Source organism: Telopea speciosissima, chromosome 11 (assembly GCF_018873765.1).
Source record: "Telopea speciosissima isolate NSW1024214 ecotype Mountain lineage chromosome 11, Tspe_v1, whole genome shotgun sequence".
NCBI classification, from domain to species: domain Eukaryota; kingdom Viridiplantae; phylum Streptophyta; class Magnoliopsida; order Proteales; family Proteaceae; genus Telopea; species Telopea speciosissima.
This window is the reverse complement of record NC_057926.1, coordinates 10,905,941-10,916,781: the sequence shown is the minus strand read 5'-3', so window position 1 is coordinate 10,916,781 and position 10,841 is coordinate 10,905,941. Positions and strand designations below refer to the sequence as shown.

Below are 10,841 nucleotides of genomic sequence, written 5' to 3'. Positions count from 1 at the left end.
GGATTAATGTGCATAACCTTAACAAAGCTATATATATTTACCTTATTCCTATAAACTATTTTTCACAATGAAATGACACCATATCAATGGCAAGCAGGCAATAGTTTATCAAATTTTTGGTGTTTTTAATCCACACCTATTTTCTTAAAATAAAGTAAGGAAAAATATAATGCTGCTTGGTCACGTGGATCTTGCGAAGACATAGGAATGTGAAATTACAGCCTCACCCCCATAAAATACTTCTATCCATGTTGATGCACCTGTGTGTGTTCTCATTGGCCCCCCACACGATCAGGTAGAGATCCCTTGCCTTTCAGAAATTGTAGTTTTCTTTTGATTGCCCAATGTCTTTTTTTATTTGTTATGGAAAACAAAAATCTGCTTGATGGGACTTACCAGTCTATCAGATACACTCTTCCTTCCCAACCCATTTATGGGCTATTGAAACAATTGGTATCCGTCTTCAATATTTAAACAGAAGAGAGATTTCATCATCAATTTAATGTGATGAAGTAGCGATTAATATTCTCACAACAAAATGTGCTAACAGATGTAGGATGCTACTCTACCTCAAATAGAACAGAAGCAGAGCTTTTTGGTCTTCTGAAAGGATGGACAGCAGCACAAAGAACAGGACACAATCCAATAAAAGTGTGATGCATCACAAAAGAAACTCCCTTTAGTTTAATTAATTAATCCAGACAATAGTAATATTCCATGGAATGGTCTTCATTTTGTTCTTGAATTAGCAGATGAAACTGCTAATTTCACTTTTGTTAAGTTTATATTTTGTCCTGACGACAATATATCCACATATCTAGAAGGTATTGTTGCCTCCCAAACTATACATGACGGAACTGAGAATATTGTAAATACGTTTGTTTCTTAATATATTTTTAATTTTTTATCACAAAAAATATATATATATATATTCTCCCAACTATCTTTCACATGATCCTCCCATGATCGAGACTGACAAAGATAAAGAACCAACAAAATTAGAGGGTTCGTGCCAAAAAATTTAAGGCATAGGCTCTAATAAGACCCTATGTCTTATTCCCAAATATTCTTTTGATAAAAAATAAATCACCATTGGAGCTTTGTCATTGTTTTGCAAGTTTTTTGAATTGACATTTGAAATGATGAGATTTTAGCCTCAACTATTGTTTTACATCCACCCAACTTCTCATTAGATGTATGCAAATATGTAAAAATTGGAATTGGAGATGGGATCGGTTTTCATTGATTCTGAGTTCGAATCGTTCCTAAATCGGTCAGGAATCAATCGGAATGAGCTGTACTCAGTATGTGTTAGAATTGAGTTTAATAGTAATCAGCTCCATCGACTCTGATTCGACTTCCCCAATTCAGTTGATTTAGATTCGAGTTTTAAAACCATGGATCCATTTATTAGAATGTACTATCTTAAGAAACTAGCTTTTTGAAAATTCGGAAACAAAAACTCTGAGCTCAGCTAAACATGCACCACGAGTGAATGACATTTTTAAGGAGAAAGTTTTCCTTCACCCCGTGGTGAAGGCTCACCAAATCAAAGTTTACAATCCTCTACAGGGTTTTAGTATATTTCCTAAAATACCCTTCGGATACCTTAAGCATATATCTAAATCCATTCACCGTGGTTGAAGGAAAATGCAGTCATATTTTGAAACTGTGACAAATAGGGTTGTCAATGGGCCAGGTTAGGCAGGGTTTTTTAAAATCTCAGCCCAATCCTTAGCTCTCTTAAATCAGCCAAAGCCAGGGTTGGGCTGAGATATCTCAGCCTAGGCCCAACCCTGTTGGGCTCAATCCAACCCAAACCGGACTTAATTGATCCTGATTGGGATGGGTTTGGTCGGGTTGAACCTGATTAAGTCTTTGGGATGACTTTAATTCTTTATAAAAAGCAAAAAAAAAAAAAAAAAAAAAAAACTAAAAAATAATGAGTGGATTATGTATGTCAGAGATTAAAAAACATGATTTGTTGAGTGTTTGTTGATGATTAAAAGACAGGTTGTAAGGATGTATGAGTGATGTATATAATAATATATATTTATAATTTACTTATGATTTTAAGAATGCTAATCGGTTGCGCTCTAGGCGTGGCTCCAACGCTTAGACATAGTAACTGCCTAATTGTGTTGGAAATGACCGCCTTGCCCCCATGAAAAGATAGAAATCCCATGCGTTTCTTTTCCCATTACTTGTATACATATTAGATTAGGTCGGGTTGGGCCCTAGACTTAAGTCAATGCCCAGCCTGACCATGCCTCGGGCCTGAAATTCTCAGCCCATGCCTACTCTACGGGCTGAGAAGCTCAGCCTTGGCCTTGTTCAGGCTCAAGGCGGGCTCGGGTTGGCCGGGCCTAATCAATACCCCTAGTGCCAAGACCTTAGAATCAAGTTTCGTTCGGTGATGTGAATATGTGATGCTCTATGATTGGACTTTGAGTTCATCATTAACTCCAAACTCCATATTGTTCAAAGTCAATCCAAAGAATTTCACATGGGAATGGATGAAGATTTTGCCTCCACCGGGAGAACTAGTTTGTTATGTTGAAATCTCAAAGTCTGCTCTTCAAGCCTTAAAACTCATAAAAAACCCAAAAAGCTGGGAATTAAAAACTCAGCTAAACATAATCCAGAGAATGGTTTTCAAATGGATCCCACCTTCTGTTGTGGTGGGACAAGCTGCTTCTACCAGTGCCACTTATTATTATGTGGTTCCCCATTTCACGTGTACTGCACGGGGGATCAAATAGTGTTTATGAAGAAATAATAATAATACACTACTACAATAACAATGATGTTATATACCCATGCTAGGGGTGTCAATTCCAGGCCCGGCCCAACAGATCCGATCGAGCCCACCTGACAAAAGCCGGCCCCACCTCGGCCTGTTTACTAAATGTGTCGAACTCAAGCCCGACACGTTTGGTAACCAGATGGTCCCGATGTGGGGTCCTAGCCTGTCGAGTACTCGAGCCCGATACGTTTAGTAATCGGAAGGTCCTGATGTGGGGTCCTAGTCTGTCGGACGCCTGACGGACCGATTGATTCTAGGTCCAACCTAGCCCCCCTGGTTACAGCCCGACCTAGCCCGAACCTTTACCTTGTAAACTTCCCCTTCCCTTCCCTTCCCTCTCCCTGTATCCCCTGTGTGGTTGTGTCTAATCTTGTCTTCCATCAGATTCTGTGTTTCAATTTCAGAATTTAAAGATTAATTACAATATCCAAATCTTACTAGGACTATTTGATTTTGATAGATTGGTGATGTTTATTTCAATTTTGTCCACAAGATTATTCAATTGAAAATTTTCTTTTTCATAATCTGTCTTTAATTTCAGATTCTGTTGAGCACTCGATAGAGTCTACTTCGAGTAGTATTTCTTTATGAGTTTCATTGTTTAATTCGATTCCTTGTCATTACTGATCTAATTTGTTTGAAATTTATATCACATCAGTTTTTTTTTTTTTAGAATTATAATTCTACTGCGCCGTTTAAAGACCGTTTAGATTTAAACAAGCCCATTATAATACTTTGTCCCTATAAATGAATATAATATTGAGTTTTATGGTTTATCAGGAGTAAGTGGATTCGTTTTGACAGAATCCGATCGAGTTACCCCAACAGAGTGAATTTTGAAAATGAAGGTAAATGTGATTATTTTCACTATTTACAAGTAATTAGTAAAGTACCCAATGGGTGTCCCATAGAAAAGATCAAAGAATAGAAATTTTAATGCTTTTAGTCAAAAATTCACTTTGCGGGGACTTTTTGAGGACCATAGAGTCGTATTTTTGGAAAACCCAAAACACGAGAAACGTAGGTAACTAATTTATCTACTTTACATCTAAGATGCATGCAAATCAGATATAGGATGAGAAAGTTATGGTAAAAGTACCGGCCAGAAACTACTAAAAAACTGCAGCAGACATCAGCGACAGAGGCCTACTGATCGATCTACCAATTGATCCATCAGTCGACTAGATCGTGCTAGTTGATTTGCTGGTAAATGGGGGGACAGACCAAACCAGCCTTATTAGTAACGTTTAGGGCTCATTTGTGCCATCCCAAACATTAGAAAAGCGAGAGAGATAAGAGGAAAGTGAGGGACATCGAAGGAGAAGTGATTTCAGCATCATTTCGTAGTTGAATCAAGTTGCAAGCGACAGGGAATCACTATAGAGATTGTCAAAGTCAAGTTTTGAAGATTTAGTTATGGTTTAAGCCTAGAAAAGGTAAACCCTAACTGTTTTTTCCGGTTTATTCTTAGCTTTTTGATGTTCTGATGATAGTTTTAATGCATGCTATCATCCGATCCCAAAGTACTTAGTATGATGTGCCCCACTTCCCTGGGGGTGGAGGCACATCAGAGAGTACTCTCATCGTTTGATTTTACTTCGAATACGATGCATGATGCAGTTAGTACAACAAAAGGGTTTAGCCAAACATGTTATCAACCAATCAATGCATAAGGGAAAATTCTTACATTCAACGGTAGCATCTAATTTTGGAAGCTTGACCATTATTCCCAAGTGGAGTCGCCACTATGGGGATCCGTTCCCGCCGTGATGCGACATGTAGGATATACTCCTCGTTAAAGAGAGAAGGAAGGAGTCTTCTCGATGTCAATTATCAGGGGATGGGGGTCAATAATTCGGAATGGAGTTGCTACCTACGATTAGGGCCTAGGACCTGATGGGTGTAGCCCCGATTCCTTTTGGTCTAGTCAGAGATTCAGTAAGCGGTCAGGTTACGAGAGTGGGAAGGTGTTAGGCACCCACCTCGCCCGGATAAACTGGTCTTTCTACTAGATGCTTGTTTTTGGATATTCTCCCTTTATGAATGTCCTATACCAACATACATGGCTAAATAATGATGTACCAATTGTTTAAATAAGCTAAGCTACATTGTGCTAACTACTATGTATACTATGCATGAATATTTAACGGCCGCGTGTCAACACGTCATTGGCCAGGCGAAGATAAGCTTTAGAGATCTTGTTAGACCAAATGCAAGCTAAGTAGAGGCAGATCCAGGTAAGAAGAAATGCCGCCAGTTCAATAACAGAGACCGTACCAGATTGTCTCCTGTACTGGCTTAGGTAAAAGCTGAAGCTGAACTTCTTAGAGAAATCAAGGCCATGGTCTATCTCAGTACCATCTTATGGGTGTGGCCTAGGGAGGCACCGTTAAAATCCTCCCCTTCGGCCTTGAGGCTAGTTAAAGCCCCTACATCCAGAAGGGTGGGGGTCATCATGCCATAGCTAAAGTGGAATGTATTGGTGGAACGGGCCCAAAAATCAGAGGGGTGCTTGCAGAAGGGGACGGTCTAGGGGGATGCAAATGCTGGAAAGCTCCACGGCATGTAGAATCCCACGATCAACCCATAGCTTCCAATTGAGGAGATAGGAGGGCTAGAGACAACCAAAGGCTTTCTCCCGGAGTTCTAAGGGTTGGTTTGAATGGAAAAGGAGCTTCTCCTTCTCCTGTCTTGAGAAATTGGAGATATTAGCTGGGAAGGAAGAGAAAGCAGGACCGAGTTTGAAAGACGAAGGTCTTGGGAAAGGAATTTGTACCTCGACCTAGGTTGAAGGAGGAAGTAGAGCTTGTTTCTTTTGGAGAAGCTCCTCTATCTCGTGCTCTACGTCGGAGGTTTGGGGAAGTCCGGCCATGACGGCAACAGAGAGGGTTTTTGTAAAAGGAAGAAGGAAAACTTTGCAAAGAGGAAGAGAAGAAGAGGATGAACAATGAAAAATGAAAGAAGAAGAAGCAAGCCCTAAGTATTGGAGAAATTGACACCCAAACGTCACTTGTCAATCAAGGAAACCTAAAAACCCTTTTTGAATTTTAAAAGATTTCAAAAAAGGTAGAACGAAAGGTTGGAGATTGCTATGAACAAAGCGCCTGGTGGTGGGATGCTTAGTAAAGCAAGTGATGTGGCAACCAGGTAGGACGGCTTAGCAAAAGCTGGCCGTTGGACGAGCTAGGGCACAACCCCTTGATGAACTTGAGTCACATGGCATCATTCAAAAGGGTTGTTAGGGGCATTGTTTGCTCCCTAAAAACGGCAACCGGAAATGAACCAGGCCATAGAACTAGGGAACAACCAAGAATAGACCAAGGTAAAGAAACGGGGCCGTAAAACCAAGGCCACGACTGGCCAGGAAACGATCGAGACGAACGGTCAAGGGAAGGGTACTTTTGCCATTTAACAAGAATTAACAATCACTTAACTGCATAGACCTAGCAGAGTGGACCAGGTAAAAATAAAGTCATAAAGTAAAGGGTGTCTATGATATTTTGATGTTTTTTATGTGTCCGTTATATTCGATAAACTTATAGTGGGTCTGTGAAATTTTCCCTTTTTTTTTTTTTTTAGGTAGATGCAAACTTTATTAAGTTAAGATGTATTACACATGGAAGGAGTTGAGCATAACCCCAGGATCCATGGATCGAAATTTGGCCAAACTGTTGTACATCTAACCAACATGGCCTTCCTTGCCAGAGAGTCTGCAATACTGTTTATCTCTCTTGGAACATGAGAAAAAGTGCATGAACTATAAGAAGATGACAAGTGAATAATATCTTCCACTATAGGTTTAATCTCCAATAGAGGGTGGCATTCCGGTTGCACAAAATAAGTGATCATGTCCTTGTTATCTGATTCCACCACTAGACAGTCAAAACCTTCTGAAATCCTTTCCAGCAAAGTCGACCGAATAACAATAGCCTCTCCCACAAGAATTGTAGCAAAAGCCAATGGCATTGAGACAAAAAATAATGGTGTACCAGTAGAATCTCTAAAGATAAAACCAATCCCACCCTTACAGTCCTTCTTGCAAAAACTAGCATCACAATTCACCTTGACATGGTTACATGGTGGAGGTGACCATTGAGAACTAGTCGGCAAACCGACTATCAATCAAAAGAATAGTAGAAGACACCACATTACCATAAAATTCCTGACAGCTCTTAGTTGCAAAATGGATAACATCATTCGGATTCCAAGTTCGATTACCAAATATGAAATCACAACGAGCAATCCATATATATCAAAAAATAAACAAACAAAATGAAGATAGAGCCTTTCTCCGTTCCTTCCCAAGATTTGCAAAAGACTTCCAAGCCATCAGAAAATTGTCAATAAGTGTTTGTAGTTTTATCCTTTTTCCCGTTAAAAAAAAAAAAAAAGTTTGTCTCATTTTCTCTTCAAATTTTTTATTTCTCATCTTCTCACTCGCAGCTTTTTGTTTCCTTCAAGATACAGAGAACCAGAGATTGTCTTCTTCAAGCTTTTACTTTTAGTCAAAACTCAAAAGTAACTTCGACCTTGGGCCCCTCCATTTCTTTTGAAAATTATAAAAAAAAAAAAAAAAAAAACTCTTTTATTTTCTAATTATTTTAATGTAATTAAAATAATATTTCTGCTTTTCTTACTGTAAAGCATTGCTCTGCTATGGAGATGAAAATGTCCACCACCTTTTCTTCTCTTCATTCTTCTTTTTCTTCTTCTTCTTCTTCCTCTTCTTCCTCTTCTTCTGTAATCCTTACAAGAAAAAACCCTAGAAGATGCCTTCCAGGCCCTTCAGTCCAAATCCCAGTCCAACCCCTGATTCTATTCTCCGAGCCAATGGATTTTTACTTGCTATTACCATCTCAGCTGCTGTTCTTCTCCTTCTTGGCTTCTTTTTCTTGCTATTCTACATCTGGTACTCTCTTGTTAATCGCTCCCGCACCAGCCCTTTTGACTCTACTACCCCCTTGAGATTACAAAGATTCTCATTCAAGGAACTTAAATCAGCTACCAATAAATTCAGTGATTGTAATGCTATCGGCAAAGGTGGATCAGGAACTGTGTTCCGAGGTATCCTTCGTGAGGGCAAATCTGTTGCTGTTAAGAAGCTTGATTCGACTTCTTTACAGGCTGAAACAGAGTTTCAGAACGAGTTGCAGGTTCTGGGTGGTCTACGATCGCCTTATGTGGTTACGCTTTTGGGTTACTGTGTTGAGAAGAAAAAAAGGTGTCTGGTTTATGAGTATATGCCGAATCGGAGCTTGCAAGAATTGCTTTTTGCAGAGGAGCCAGTGGTTCCGATTCTGGATTGGAACCAACGGTTTGAGATCATCGTCGACATTGCTCGTGCTCTTGCTTATTTGCATCTGGAATGTGATCCACCGGTTATCCATGGCGACATAAAGCCAAGTAATGTTCTTCTGAGTTCTGATTACAAGGCAAAACTTTCAGATTTTGGGCTTTCCAGAGTTAAATCGGAAGGTGAATTTGGGGTTGAGTTTAGTCAGGAATTGGGTCTGAGTCAAGAGCTGCTCTGGAAAAGCCAAGAGTTTTCCGGAAATCTAGCTAAGGTTCCTCCAGAAACTCCAACAGAGAGCACTAGGGAGGTAGATTTTGCTCTAGGTGGGCAACCTTCTTCCTCCAAGAACATTAGAATTAGCTTCAATGTGAAATCTTTGAACTCGAATCCTTCCACTCCTAATGCTAAGGGGAAGGAGGTCTTCTCCATGAACATGGTTGGAGAAGATTTTGATAATGATCTTTATGTTACTGATCACAGTATTGATCACCCGGCGACAAGCAGAAGAAAACAATGGGGAAAGGACTGGTGGTGGAGACAGGATGGGAGTGGCGAATTGTGCAGTAAAGAATATGTCAGAGAGTGGATTGGAAGCCAGATTTACCCAACGACGAACTCTGATTGGGATGAAGAGAAGAAAAGTTCACCCAATATGAATCATTCCATGACACAGATAGATCAATTAGGGAATATGAATGAAACCCAGTTTCATGAACAGGGGCAGGGGCGTTCAAAGAAGAAAGAAGACAAGGGTGAGAAGAATGGTAACAAGAAGCATCGAAAGATGCAGGAATGGTGGAAAGAAGAAAACCTTGCAGAAATTAGCAAGAAGAATGACAAGTTAACCTTCAAAATTCAACATTTTGCTCTGGGTCGGAGGTTTCGGCTCCGAAAAGCTACTACTTTGGGGGAACAGATTCAGAATGACTGCGATCCTAAAGCGGAGTTGAGCTTTAGAAAGGGCTGGAAGAAGAAGAAGAAGAAAACCCATTCTACTGGTAGTGATATATGGAGTGGAGATCTATTCAGCCGTGAGCTTAGCAGTACAACCAGTGTAAGAGGCACTGTGTGTTATGTGGCACCAGAATATGGTAATTGTGGGTATTTGATGGAGAAGGCTGATATGTATAGTCTAGGAGTTTTGATCCTTGTGATTATATCTGGTAGAAGGCCTTTACATGTTCTGTCTTCACCTATGAAACTCAAGAAAGCCAATCTGATAAGCTGGTGTAGACAATTGGCGCAATCAGGGAATGTATTAGAGCTTGTAGATGAGAGATTGAAAGAGACATACAACAAAGATCAGGCAAACCTGTGTATAAACTTGGCCCTCTTGTGCATACAAAAGATGCCGGAATTGAGGCCGGACGCCGGCGAGATTGTAAAGATTCTGAAAGGGGAGATGAATATCCCTCCGTTTCGGACGGATTTTTTGTCTTCTCCTTCTAATAAGTTCTTCAGCAGATTGAGCAGAAAACAAAAGACTGATGTAGAGTAAATTTTTTTGAGTTCATTTTAACTGTAAATTTCTTCCTCTCCACTTGGGTTCCTACAGAGTATAGTATTATGTGAAATTAGATGTTTATTTTTCAAATGTAAGAAGAGTTTAGTGATGTTCTCATTGATATACAGAGGATGATTTGTTTCTTTCCTTCCCCAGTTCTTAGATGTAAATACTTGGAATTTTTATCACCTCCAATTTGCTACCCGCTCCAATTCTCTCCAATCCCTCACATAGGAGCAGAAATGACCACCCTAAGAATGATCTTTATCGCCCCAGATCTTGGGGTTCTTGAGCGCATCACCATGTGCGCAGTGGGCACCATCGCCGCATACATGATGCGCCAGACCCAATAGTGGGGGCGATAAAGATCCCCTAAGAAGTAGGTATTAGATCAAAGTGAGAAGTAATAAATGTGAAACAGGGGAAGGAAGAACTGAAGAACACATTTAAGATTTAGTACCATTACTACTTTTTTCTTCTACAATACCATCCTTTAATAGCAATAATATCATGTAATCAGTAAGTCAAAGCAGCTCATGAGCTTGCAAAATTCCATTCCATTACAAGTTCTTAGGAATCAATTTTCCTATTTTCAGGTGCTTGGAAAGAGCATTTGAAAGCTTCCTGCCCGCTCCAATTCCCTCCAATCCCTCACATAGGAGCGGGAATGATCACCTTACCCACTGTCCGAATACACTGCCCAAGGTAGGGTTGGGTGGTAATTTTTGCTCCTATGTGAGGGATTGGAGGGAATTGGAGCGGGCAGCGAATTGGAGGTGATAAAAATTCACTTCTTTCATGGAGCCTAGATATGCTATCTAGATTCTATACTGTAGTTTTCTTCTTTTTATATTTTAGATGGAAAGAAAATAATATTAAAAGAAGTTTTAAAATAAGTAACAGCCCCCTTAAAATCATGTAACCCTCCAAATAAATAAATAAAAAAGGGAAGCAGTTTTCTGCACGGGAGTGTGGCCTACGCCAGCACTCCCATGAATCTATCTCTCTCCTCTCCATGTGAAAAGACATCTCTACCCCCTTGTTTTAAGGAGGAGAGAGATAGACACATGGGAGTGCTGGCGTAGACCACACTCCCGGACAGAGAACTTTTTCCCAAAAAAAAAGAGAGGACGTACCCAGTGCACGAGGCTCCCGACACTGCGGGGTGTATAAGCTTCCTAAATTTATTTTCATATTTAGTAATAGGGCAAGAGAACGCTAACTGGTCGTGTAGTCCT

General features: G+C 40.0%; 1 protein-coding gene across 1 annotated transcript; it reads left to right on the top strand.

Annotated features, from left to right (window-relative positions):
• Window positions 1–4,238: 4,238 nt before the first annotated feature.
• On the top strand, window positions 4,239–9,724 carry LOC122645580 (putative receptor-like protein kinase At1g80870). Its single transcript, XM_043838885.1, has 2 exons — window positions 4,239–4,242; window positions 7,573–9,724. The coding sequence occupies exon 2, from the start codon at window positions 7,576–7,578 to the stop codon at window positions 9,595–9,597; it is 2,022 nt and encodes a 673-aa protein (XP_043694820.1). The 5' UTR covers window positions 4,239–4,242; window positions 7,573–7,575; the 3' UTR covers window positions 9,598–9,724.
• Window positions 9,725–10,841: the final 1,117 nt, after the last annotated feature.